Source organism: Acanthopagrus latus, chromosome 9 (assembly GCF_904848185.1).
Source record: "Acanthopagrus latus isolate v.2019 chromosome 9, fAcaLat1.1, whole genome shotgun sequence".
Taxonomy (NCBI): domain Eukaryota; kingdom Metazoa; phylum Chordata; class Actinopteri; order Spariformes; family Sparidae; genus Acanthopagrus; species Acanthopagrus latus.
In genome coordinates this window covers 14,544,734-14,558,180 of record NC_051047.1, presented here as the reverse complement: position 1 = coordinate 14,558,180, position 13,447 = coordinate 14,544,734, and the positions used below count along the sequence as shown (strand labels likewise).

At 38.2% G+C, this 13,447-nt stretch overlaps 1 protein-coding gene across 2 annotated transcripts; it reads right to left on the bottom strand.

The window, feature by feature from the left end:
* Positions 1-1,357: 1,357 nt before the first annotated feature.
* On the bottom strand, positions 1,358-12,983 carry lnpa (limb and neural patterns a). 2 transcript variants are annotated; one of them, XM_037108862.1, is made up of 13 exons: positions 12,827-12,983; positions 9,963-10,065; positions 9,442-9,483; positions 7,035-7,222; positions 6,870-6,928; positions 6,735-6,775; positions 5,823-5,906; positions 5,680-5,731; positions 5,360-5,584; positions 3,876-3,981; positions 3,091-3,161; positions 2,620-2,775; positions 1,358-2,421 (listed from the first exon to the last, which is right to left on the bottom strand). In XM_037108862.1, exons 2-13 carry the CDS (start codon positions 9,987-9,989, stop codon positions 2,249-2,251), a joined length of 1,224 nt encoding a protein of 407 aa, XP_036964757.1. In that variant the 5' UTR covers positions 9,990-10,065; positions 12,827-12,983; the 3' UTR covers positions 1,358-2,248. The 2 variants fall into 2 exon arrangements, with proteins under 2 accessions (XP_036964757.1, XP_036964758.1); XM_037108863.1 differs by lacking the exon at positions 12,827-12,983 and adding an exon at positions 12,632-12,671.
* Between the last annotated feature and the right edge of the window lie 464 nt (positions 12,984-13,447).

Sequence of the window (13,447 nt, the reverse complement as noted above, 5' to 3'; positions counted from 1 at the left end):
ATGTGAGAGATGAGTATGAAAAGAACTATGAACCTTGGGACAGCCCCACTGTACATTTTCATTGCTTGCTCAAAATTACCTTGGCACTGGGGCTTTGTATGTCATTTGTCACCCATGAAAATCAATTAGTGTTTCCATGATAGCACTCCAGATGTAATCCTCTGAGTGTTTGGACAATTGCACACAAGAACCAGAGTGTATCTTTTGTTTTCACATTATACAAACAGCATTTCTTTGAATTGCCCATATTATAGGTTGAGATGAAGGTCAGTTAGGTGCATACTAGGATCACTGCAGTATAAATATGCTGATTGGAGAGTTGAAGGGCCATCCCAAATATTGATTGTGCCTAAATAGGCCCTCTGTTTGCCACTCAATAGAAATAATCTGGATCAGAGTAACACTTTAAAATGCTCATATTTAACTACAGCCAACATTATATTTTTACTTCTGCGAGGGTTTCTTCTCACCCTCCAGATCTCACTGTGATCCCTCACCTCTGAAACTCTTCATGCATTATATATAAAATCAAAAAACGGAATGTTGTTACACTGAGTTGAAACAATAATTCAGCTATGAAGTATGGACTGTCAAGAAATGATTCAGTGCTGTGGAATCTAAAATTTAACTCAAACATACATTTTCAAACCACATCACACAGAGATCTTTTTGTGATACATCACTTATGATGATGCACATATGTGCAGGCTATGTATACTGGACAACCTCCCAGTGGTGAGAAAACATCCAAACATTGTCCTATTGATGTCCCATTTTTTTTTCCCCGTTTGGCTCTTGTCAGAGGTCAACCTCAAACAGCATGCGGTGGAATCAGGCGTTACTGTCGATGTCACATTGATGCATTACAAGGCCCGGGAGGTCACGTCTCTGTAAACATACATTATCAAAACCCATAGAAGACGCGGGGTGTTGACCTCACCAATAGTTTACGGTTTATCTTCAGGGGAAAAGGGTCGTGCGATGGCAGAGAGCAACTTTGTAGCCGCAATGACTTTCTTGTTGCAAATGAAGAGGGTCAAGCAATCAAGACCGGTCGGGCTCCATGTCAGCGCCATTATCTTACGCTGTCTCAAATGATCAATGAGCTAAAATAAAATGATCACAAGCTAAAATTGGCCTGCTAATGAAAAAGGACTGCTTAAACATGCTCCTTGGTGAGCGGCTGGCAGGAGAAGAAATGGCAATTTGAAAAATAGGACACAGTACAGGTAGGAGGAATACATGAGAGATTGTTTTATTGCAGTGACGTTTAGTTTGACCTTTCCTTTTCATGTTTTGTAGTTAAAGCAGAATCATATTTAAAATCCAGCAATAAGCAATTAATTCAATGGAAACATTTCTCATCCATCCTCATCTCTCTATAATATATAATCTATATTAAAAACACATATCGCAGATATTCTCAAGTTTATTTAGTATTTTTATACAGAAGAGGGATTCAGACATTCAGCAAACAGTCTGTAAACAGCAAAATGACTTTTTTCTCTATATGTGAGTACGTTTTTATCGACAATACTCTGAGGCAGAGACTTATAAAAGGCACTTTGGGGCAGGTGCACAGTACTGACAGAAATCTCCTTTCCTCCCTTTTAGCAATAAATACATAGTGTATGTACATTCCTATTATGGTACCAGGGTTGTGTAAACATGTTCGCACCACCGTGCTGCAGATGACCTCAGTCAACACCGTCATGAAAGGCACAGCATTGTAGAAAAATATTTATAAATAATTTCCCATAAATAAAAATGTATTTTTCCCCCACAAAATATTTCATGTTTTGTTTCTGCGGTGTCCAATTAAGTCAGAATAATGTCAAGCAAAACAAATATAATATGGAACATAAAGAAAACATGGAGAAAGACTTTTCCTACACAACATCAAACACAGAAAAATTAACAAACATAATCCATATCGCTCTCAAAATGATGTAATGAAAATGGGCTGGACATGGCAACATACTGTTATGGTGGTTTGTCTGGCTACCAAATGCTACTGCTATACAAATATTCAATTCATTGCCAATGCTAGAGCTATAAAAGCAATTCTCAAAAGAAAGGACATTCTGTACTGTAAGTTGAAAATCACACCGGCTGCTCACTTGTTTACTGTGTAATTCCAACTCAAGGCATTTACTTACAACTTAAATGTTATCACAATTACTCAAAGAGGAAATAAAAGAGGAAATAAAAGTTCTAGCCTGGCTGTTGAAATCACTACTCAACTGTTTTATTCCACTTCCATGGCAGACACATCCTGCTCTCCATCAGATTTCTCTGAGGGCAGATCTTGTGACTCCGGGGTGGTTTGGCCCTCTGACGCAGAGCTGGGCTCTGTGGTTGTGGGTGTGCCTGGCTCTTGGGTGTCTGTTTCAGCAGACACATCAGCAAGATTGGTTTTCCCTGATAATTAGAGATCAGTTTTCAGTTTACTTTCACACATTAAAAACATATACATTAAAGTATATACAAAAAGAAGAAAGACTAACATGACCATATTCATGTACAAAATAAATTTTAAATTTTTATTTCTAAATGTACTAAGATTGGGAAATATTTGACTACATGGACGACCACAACCAGCTTGAGTGTCACTGTCACCTAAAACAGATTGGTCATCCTCTTCGTCAGTTCCAGGTGATGGTGCAAGTCCCTCAGATGACAGCTTCAGATCATGGGTGACCTCAGGGAGTCTGGGTGCCTGAGGCCTCATCTTTCTTGCCGGGTTCAAGAAATAACAATACGCACATCTGAAGGCTGAAACAACACAAATAAAAAACACCATACATATAGTTTATGTCACCTCACTAATAGACTTGCAAACAGACACAGATTAATATACATGAATATGAACCAATGACAAAAAATGCCTGAGATGCATAAACACTTCAGATTGATGTGTAGCACTAGTTTGCATATTCAATCTTGTTGCGTTTTTGCTTACAAGGGTCGCTAGTGGCAGAGGCATTTAAGAGCCCTATGATATACTACACTGCCAAATGCTAGAGGGCAAATGAAGGCGCAGTGTTTGATGGAGACTGACACAGAGTGTTGTGTTTCTCCAAGTCTTACCAACGTATTCAAATTCCTCTTTTAATGCCATGCCGTTATGAGACAGACACTGCTGACAGATGAGAGCGTATCTACGAGGAAGAAAAGACAATCCAGTTAAGACGGAATACAGTACATGGACTGGCATTGTGGCATCAAATTCATTTAGATGACACATCAATACAAAGTTTTAGAAATTCAGTGTGAATCTTAGCAGATTATCAGGACATCAACATTGGTTTCCACAGCAAGAGGGAGGTAAATGCCATTAAAATTATTAGATTATATTATTTTTGGTGTTGTGTCAGCAGTAGAGCAGCAACTAAGCAATACTGTAATCATCTATTGATCTGGCAATTATTTCATTAGATTAAGTGCTTAGTTTATAAAATGCCAAAAAATTATGAAAAATGCTCATCACAATTTGCAAGAGCCTAAACAACATGTTTAAGTCACTTCTTTTGTACAACCAACCCGACTCCTCTATTACAATCATAAACCAAGAAAAGCAGTCAATCCAAACATTTGAGAAGCTAGAACCAGCAAATGTTTGACATTTGTGGTTGGAAAAAAAAGAAAATTACTGAAACAATTAATTGATTGTCAAAATACTTGGCTACTTATTTTCTTTAAATCTGCTAATAAATGAATCAATTAACCATCGCTGCTCTAAGACATACTACATTTTGCTTATTACATTAACTATACAAGCCAAAATAATATTCCAGGATGAGAAACTGTATACACAATATATGAGTGCATTTGTGAAGAGAGATTGTCTCCACTGAGAAGCAGAGTTTGTTTACCTGTTCTGCGGGCCATCTCCAACAAGATACTCTATGACTCTGTCCATCGCGCCCCTTTCCCTGGGGAGCACAGGTCTGGCCAGGGGTGGGCCGGGGGGGTGCATCCCTGTTAAAGCACAACATCAATGCCTGTTAGACACAGTCTGCAGGCCTGCATACAAACTGCAACAAACGGTGGCTGCTTACAGTAAAAACTCAGTGAAACCATGAGGCTCTGACTCACAATTTACTGCATAAACATGATGAATTTCACAAAGATCTACCTCGTTTCCTTAATAGCTTAACACCGGATCTCACTTGCAAAGCACGTCCAGAATCCCTGCTGTGTTGGTGAGTAGTAATTAATATAATCTAACATCAAGAGCAATCATAGGAAGATGACTGGTCATTTCTGTGAGACTTGGCAGAGTCTCAGTATCCTGCTGGTTATTAATTTACCAACATATGGAAACTCTGTGGTGACTCTTTGTATCAAATTGCTTTTCACTTTCAATTTTCCACTGAAGCAGGTGATAACATCAAGTCATGTAAACCATTTGTGAGGTGTTCCCAATGCCAAAGGCAATTTCGCCAAGCATTAAAAGACATTTAGTGAGATTCCACCACCATTGCCCAGAGAACAAACGCAGGTCTGGCTAATTAATCATAGTTAATGTAATCCTGATTCGTGCATACCTCACAGTTGGCATTCCACATGGCAATTACAGCGTGAAGCTTCCTCTAGGAACACATTTCCTTTACTGTTTGCACCCATTTGCATCTTCTATTGAGTGTTCATAGTCCAGAAATAATTTATATTGAATATTCAATACCTCTACACTCCACACATGTATTCCATATACAAAAACTGCTGTATGGAAAGTTTTTCACCGTGTTGGCTGCATGGCCTTTGAAATCGTTGAAAGCAACAAAGATTTAAGGCACAAATATTATTCTGGACTAAGGATGTTCCTAATGACTTATTTCTATTATTTAAACTGAAGACTAGTAGACTACTAAGAAAACACAAGTTTAAACACCCTAGGTGGAACAGCTTGTTTTTAGTAAAGCAATATTTGCCAATGAATACATGATATGGCACTGTAAATCATGTTAACATTTAAATGAATAATAAAATAATTAGAGGTTTAAACAGCAATTAGTTTTGGTGCTGACTACAGAATGTAGCAATGTTCATTTGACGACTTGACTGACCACGTACACCCCTATTCCTGACCATCATATTCTGTATCAGAAGTTATCGCCTATATCAAATCTTAGTTCAAAACATGCACTTGTTTGAGAGAGGTTGGACCTTTTAGTAATATATTTGAAAACTACATTGATATAATTATCCATTACAACTACTGTATAAATTACAGCACCTTTGCTGACAACACACACCACAGAGCCTTGAGCAACTGGGGACACAGAGCCAGGGAAGAGTAAATCACACCTTAATCGACCACATTATGATGTGGTCCCCCTGTGTGCAGGTAACTCACCGATTCCTGGAACAGGTGTTCCAGGGGTCACAGGCTTCCTCATCAAGCTCTGCTGAGCAGCTATAGCCGACAGGTTCCTCTCTGGGGGTCCACCTGGAGCAGAGTGGGAAGATCGTCCAGGATAGGTGGGCCCAGAGGCAAGAGGAGGGCGGGCAGCAGCAGCTACGCTAGCAGGATTCACCACCACTGAGGGGGTCTTTGGCATGACATTGCGATGGCGGAGCTCTAAAAAAAAACAACAGAGAACATTGCAGTATTGTTCAACAGTGGTAGGGAAAAGCGGGGAAAATAATGCAGTCTTATCCAGAACACAGTGCTACCTTGTCCTGGTTTTGGAGTCATCTGCAGTCCAATAGGAGTGGATTCAAGCTCCTTTACACGGATAACAAGACAGTGCAAGGACATGATTTAATGTTCAATTACATTATGTTTTATGTTTCAAGGTAGAAACTAGACTACTCACCATTTTCCTCTTAGATTCTGGATCAAATCTCTCCAGAATCAATTTGGCATTTTTATATGTCTCAGTTTCCATAACGTCTTCAAGCTGGAAAAAAACAAAACATGTAAAAGGTATTGTAGGATAAATGCTTCTGTCTTCACTCCTAGAATAATAGCTCTAGTCCCATGTAATTATCTAATGATCATCTTATGTAATTAATAGGTGTTTTATAAGCACACATTAATATCTTAAAATCACCTACCATAGCATTACAAGTAAATGTGACTGAGAAATGGCACCAGGAAGTTACTTCACTAAATTGTACATCTTCATTTAAAATAAGTACCAAACATTTCTAAATGTTTACATATAATATGAAGAATAATTACATTCACTACTTCGATAATGGAGAGTGTGAAAATCCATCAGGCCTAATTATTGAAAGTTATTAGACTTGACAGAGGATGACAAGCAATTTCTCAGATTTATTTCTTCCCTGCACTAAATGCTATTAATTAAAGTGACATTAGCAGAGTGGTTTACTGGGTTAAGTCACTGTCAAACGCTGTCTGTACGGATCCGAGATTAGCAAGTATCGTACTGCAAAATGCTGCGAGGATCAACAAGAGGAACAATACAAGGAAGTGTAAGCGTTCACTGGAGACCACTAGATATCAAAATATAATACATACTAGAAAATGTTTAGGGTACTTGTGGTGCTGAAAATCACAACTAGCCATTACAAGGCACTATAACTACTACTTCAGCACTGACATGTTCAGTGTAAACAGTAAAATAAAATATATATATATTTATATACACACAAAGGGACAATGTGTTTTATTTGTTAATAGCACAATGCTAGGCCATATTAAAAGGAAAAACTATCCATCAAAATGAAGAATTAATCAACCACATAAGACAGCCACTTACTATTTTCCTTTTTTGTGTTTTCAGATCCTCTAATTTGTCATCTGAAAAAAAAAAATAAAACTCAACACCAGTTTCAATGTAAAAAAAGACAATCAATAGTGACAAGTTATGCATAAATAGGAAAACATATCTTACTATTTTTTTCAGTTCTGCGTGAAAAAATAAAAATAAGCATTTTTCGAAGTAACCAAATTCTAGAGGGGAAACAGAAAATAGTTGATTAGTAACATTGTTGTTATAATTAAGGGAAAAATGCAGCCATCTGTAACTACTACTTTGTTGACTATCTTGTGTACTTACAGTAGAGGAAATATTAGAAAGGGAAGACACAATATGAGCCGCCCCATCACCTGTTCAGGCAGGTACCAGAAATACACAACTACACATGTGGTCAGGTAGAGAAGAGACGAATACAAAAGCAGTCGCCAAACCCATGTCTTCAACTGCTTCTGATACTTCTCACTGTATTCTTCAAGAACCTGTATATCCTGTAAGACAAATGAAAGGAGCATTATTTTGCACACATATGTGATCTAATGTTGTAGAATTAATAACACACACACACACACCTGAAGAAACTCAATTAACATAGCACTGATCTGCGAATCAATTAGGTTACTTGAATTTTGAAAAACAGATGCAAGAGGACATTAAATACCATAATTATTGTGATTTGCCTGAAAAGTGGATTGTAGACACCCTCAAGATTGATGACTATCTATAACTACCAAACTGCTCAACCTTAGATCATGATCTAGTTTCCCCTCGGGCCAACTACTCATGTAATTCATCATCATTTTGCAATTCATTTTATTAATGGTTCATCCACCTTTTGTTTTGTTATTTTCCAGATGGAAATGTTACACCATTCCCTTGAAGTGCTCATTACCCCATCCAAAAATAGCTGGTCAACAGAATGGGAAGCACTTGGGACACTATGGTTTCTACTGTAACATGTGTGTCTGTCACTCTAAGCACCACATAAAATGACCCCACATTAAGCCTTACAGCATATAATGCATGTGTGCATGTAATCATGCACATGACAAATATATGATAGCCAAAATATACTTCCATAATAGAGGCAGGATTTTTCTAGAAGAAATTAACAGGCCCACCACTCATCTCTTCACAACTTCAATACAACCTGACCTCTTCAGAGTATGTGAAGGGTCTCTGGCTCCAAGGACACGTTCTGAAAATAGCCTAACACTAGCTTAGCTGTGGAAGAGCAGCAAAGCCCCATCAGTCAGCAAACAAGGAGCTGATTTGACATCCATTGACACATGTGCTGACTTGTGTTATCTGCATGTTTAATTAAAGGAAAAGTACAGTTTCACAATCACATTTTTTAATTTTATTTTCATAGCTCTGGCCATTGGTTCCATTGCTTAGGAAAATACTGCACTTGCTAAAATAACTGGCAATGGGGATGCCAATATGTTGCTATAAAGCAGCAACAAAGAGCAGTGGTGAAACATGTCGCAGACAAACCCCCCAGGTATAAGAAACAAAGTGAAGGCAAGCAGTTGTCTATTAAAGTTGTTTGTCAAACATCAAAGTTTAAAGACCACCCCATTAGTTGTAGTTGTTTGCAGTTATAGCTTTCCAGTGTAATGAGGGACTGTTATCAATACACCTGTTTTCGATCAGGTGGTTTAAACTACATTTGTTAAAGGGCCATACTTTCCTAAACAGACGCTGTGCTTTGTTGTCTACTCTGGCAGAATGAACATGAACATTTTGTCACATTGCCAGGGGTTGGCAAGCTAATTAATGGGCACTCTTCAGACAAACTAGTCATCTTCCACTGGTAAGTAACATGTGATGCACACATTTTGATGATTTTTGGTTTAGATAAACTGGCAAAACGTTTGACCTGTTTACAGCTTACGTGATTTTTTTTTTAACTGCTTATTTTTGTTGCCCCTTTGAGCCTATTTTGACAATGTCACTGCCCTACCAGATATCTGCGATTACTGTGGTGAGTACGTTAACCATAACCAAGATAACTTATATCCAGCACTACAAAAAAATAAAATCCAAGTTCTAAGAGCTGGGTGAGTTTACGTGACTTTAAGTAGTAAAAATAAGCAATTTACTACTAACTTTTCCTTGAAATGTCCCACTGACAGTTATTCCACAATGTGAATAGTTGAAATCACTAATCTTAGAAAGCGTTTGCAGAGCATGTGGGTGTTTCTGGATTGTGTAGCTTCAAATACATCATTGGGCATAATTACATCAACAGATGCCTTTGGGAAATTTTACACAAAATGCTCCATTTGTGTTTTACTCATTTGACTGACAGTGGGCACCTTCTGCAAGCTTCGACGCACCCAACGCCAAGGGATGTACTGTAAAAAACTTCTGTTTCAATTTCTCACGAGGCTCTTCCTCTCTCTCCCTTTTCGCTATTTATCTTCAATTAAAAGAACACGATGGTAGAAAGTTTTACTGTCCTATCTCCATTTTGGTGATTGTGAAGATATTTCTTGTTTATGTTGGCTTTTTCTGCTGATACATAGTGCAGGTCAGGCCATAAATACTACAAAATATTTTAAAACATGGTTTTGTCTTGCTTTAGTATAGCATTTTCTCTCACTCCGTGAAACTGTAAAAAAGGAAAAACTTTAAACATGATATTTAAATGTGTTTAGTAAACATTCTGTCACACTATTTGACATGTATTTTAGGTTTTGCATACCTTATCGATTCCTTCCAAAATCTCCACAGTGGATGGTTTAGCCTGTAAGGCAAACATTTCAACATGCTGGTCAGAGAGACAAAATGTTAACATTTGCCAAAACAGCAGTGTCCTTTGTGCAAGCAACTTCTTGAAATCCTCTAGAAACTTCCTGTTCCATCTTCCCTGTTCAGCAAGTTTTGTTTATGTGTCACGTGTGGGTTCTGCTTGGGTTATGCTTGGTAGAGGTATTCTGTTGGACTGTGCATGACAATATGTCATGGAATGGTCCAATAATAAGCATAAACATCTGAACTGTTATCATCTATGTAGATCTATCATAACATATGACACCTATTTCTGCCTAAAGTACAGTGCGGTAAAATTATTTGCAGAAGTTCGTCCATTACATCTAAAGTTCAAGATCAAGACTAGACTTTCAATTAGACAAAATACAATTATGGCAAACTAATGTGCAATAATTTAATTTACCAAGCAGCATAAAGTGGAGAAACATAATAAACAAAAGTTGGAAAACAAACCTTCCACCGTGAGATGACAGCCCCCATGTTGATAATGAGGGTGTGCAGGATATTTTGTTTCTGGTACCCTCCTCTGATTTTCTCTCACAGATAATCTCGCCACCTGTTGACAACAGTAACTGGCTTGAATAGACACTCAATTTGCACTTTATTTTTGGTATATGATGATGAGTTGATAAAACTATTTTAAATGGGTTTGTTTTCTGTGGGGTTGATAAATTAAAATTCATCATACTGATAACCTTAATAATATGTCAAATTTTGTGTGAAAATCTTCCCCTTCAAAAGTAGTATATACATACAACATACCACAATAGGTATAAGAACTATAAATACAAATTGTTACTAAAGAAAAGGTCATATGAATGTTCTATCAATATGTATATATGTGTTTAAGATTACTTTTATGGCTGTATTAATGTATGCAAAGACTGAGCTAATTTTAACTACTTTATATACTGTTGGATAGTTTAATCTACAGCAATTCATATACGTGTGATCGGCAAAGGACAAAAAAGCAGGAAAATATACGGCTCCATTATGTCTCTCTTTACATTTATTTTGTCCCGTTGTTGGCTTCGGCTGAGAAAGAAATAGTTCGCCCCACACGTCCAAAATTCTGAGCACACAGTGTTTCCTCTAGAATTTTTGTAGCAGCGGTGCTCTGAGTCGGTAACCTAACAACACTAAGGGGTCCTTTTTATTGGTGACTACTGGTTAGATTTTTGAAAAAGAAATCAGAATTTCAGAATCAGAAACTAAGAAATGAGACAAAATAGTGTAAAAGCTGACACTGCTGCTTGAAAATGTGTTAACCTATGAGAATTAAAGAACGTTTTTCCCATTATTTTCTTTTTGTAGATTTTTTTTATGGAAACAGAATCTGTTTCAGAAGTCAGTGGGCCACATGTACAATAAAAAGAGGTGTGTCTCATTCGTCCAGTTTACTAATACGATTTGCTGCTGGATTGGAGTCTCTGGGCCACATGACATGGAAGATATCGAAAAAAAAAATGCAATTATTTTGTATCAATATATTTATGCTAAGTAATTTAATGACAGTCCCTGAATCAGTTTCCAGCGATTCAGCACAAGGCTGTGGGAGGTGAGCTAACCGTCCTCCTGCTGCTAACACAGGGCGAACCTCAGTAAAGTCACAGCTCGACCCAAGTGAATAGCCACCGAATATCCAACCTAAAACTAACTTCACCCAGGTTCGATGAGTCGCATATTGCAGCCTTTGAAGACATGAATCAGAGGCACAAAAACCGTTGGCAGCAGTGGCCGGTCATTATGTTTCCCAATACCTGACCTGTGCCTTGCGCAACAACCCCAAAATAAAAAAAGATTTGCATGATTTACGAGAGACTCATTTTCAGGTTGGAAAAAAAAAACAAAAAAACATCACACCCCTGAATACATCATATTCTATAAGGTCGTCACATGTTTGTAGCATCGTTGTCCTTTGAGAACCATGGATCTATGAGAAGTTAACTTTTCATGAGCTCAGAAAAACAGCCCGTTTTCAGCTTTGTGGTATTAACTAGCTAATCCAAGAGGGCTTTGAATAGTTTATTTAGTTTAAGAAGTTGGAGAATTTTCTTCACCCGTGAATGAACATTTGATCCTTACCATTCAAAGTCAACACATGTTAGATACCTGGTTTTGACTCAGGGTAGACCAACTGTCAGCCCTGGCTGATTACATTATTATGATAATACAATTTTCAACATTTTCCAACTATCCGTATCAGTGATTTTTCTATTAAACTGACTATATCTAATGACTGACTAATATCTGTTAAAGTACCTTAAAACTGTACTCAAGACTATAGTACCTAGGTAAATTGTATTTAGGTTCAAGACTTTCATTTTTTACTGCTAATAAATAGCACTCCCAAATATCGTTTTTCAGTCTCCTTGATAATCGTTATCAGCACTGCAAAAGCCACATCAGTCGACTCCCAGTGTTCACTGCACAGGAAGAGTATAAATAACTGTATCCTGGAGTAACCAGTAACTAAAGCTGTCAAACAAATGTAGTGGAGTAAAAAAGTGCGACAACTGCCTCTGAGATGTAATGGAATAAAATAATTCAGTTGAACATAATGGAAGTACACAAGCTGAGTACAAGTACCTCGAATGTTTACTTATATACAGTGCTTGAGCTAATTTACTTCGTCACATTCCTTCACTGATTGTGATTTATTGCAGTGCTGCTGTAGTAGACTGGCGTATTTCGGACACGTCTACCTGTTTTGAGTCCAACATACATAAGTAATTTAAACATTTGATAAGGCTGCCACATGCTACGTAAGTTGCACAACTTCGGTTGAAGTCTTTGAGGACTGCACATGATAGTGCGCTTAATTTAACTGAATATCGCAAATGAGACATGGACAGCAGAGTAGAACACCACCTTTAAAACTCTTAACGGTGATGTTTGTCGTTGTGGCTAACTTTTAACTTCACTCTATGTTTTTGGACTCAATGTCACTTCTTAAAAACGTCGACTGAAATCAGCGGTAACCTAACAGTGAAGGCTAAATCACAGGGGAGGTGTGTCATGTCGCTATTTGCAGCTAACGTATCCTAAATAACTTCTTAACCCACTTAATATATCAGAGCGGTTAAATCATTAGCGTTAGCATCGCCGGACAACTAGCTTACCGTGGCTAGCTAACCCCGCTAGCCGTCAGTGCTGGTGCAGCCCCCGCAGTTCATCACGATAACAAACTGCAGCCGTTGCCAACTTATTAAACATTCGGGCCGGCTTTGTGTGTGCAAAAGAAGCCGAATAATGTGGCTGTAAAGTGAATCACCGACAGCTAAGTGTTTAGAAATAGGCTAAGGGGATGTATTTACCTTGGCGGCAGAGTTGTCTCAGTTTCAGTAGCCTGTGGCAGGTCTGCAGTCAGCCTGTCTTTAGACGGAGCGGAGGGTGTGTGAGGCAAGATGGGGGAGTGTCCGCTGACAGAGCAGCGTGGAACATGAGCGGTGCTGGGCCTTCAACAGGTCCCGTCAGATCCGCGCCTGAGGGGACCAACTACATCTTTGCGTGGTTATGTTTAACCCACACGAAGTCAACAGCAGGTTTCAAAAGGACGACGCGGTAGTGTCAGAGAAACAACTCTGTGATTCAGATGTTTTGATAATGTCTGCCACTGTTCCTGCTGGTGATTATGAAACACTTAGCACGGCTACTTTTAGTGGTGCTACAAGTGGAAGTGGTAGTTGTTGTTGTAACGTTAGGTGTATTAATAGAATAGCAGCAGAGCAGAAGTGGACGAAGTACCCAGAGCTTATAGTTTAGTAAAACTACTAAAACCACAGTGCAGGAGGACAGGATGTAGCTGTTGCATTGAAGTGTTTACTTAATCAAATATAGGTATAAGGGTCGACTTAAAGGGTAAATTATCCCAAAAATGAAAATGTAGTTATTATCTCCTCACCCCCAGTTGTTTCATAGTCCACAGCTGAACCATA

What these genes read in the sequence shown, in the direction of transcription:
- lnpa (XM_037108862.1), bottom strand. Translation starts at nt 9,989, where the DNA reads ATGGGGGCTGTCATCTCACGGTGGAAG. An exon ending in CTGTCATCTCACGGTGGAAG is followed by an intron (nt 9,484 to 9,962) that starts GTTTGTTTTCCA and finishes TTTGCCTTACAG; the next exon opens with GCTAAACCATCCACTGTGGA. An exon ending in TTTTGGAAGGAATCGATAAG is followed by an intron (nt 7,223 to 9,441) that starts GTATGCAAAACC and finishes TTTGTCTTACAG; the next exon opens with GATATACAGGTTCTTGAAGA.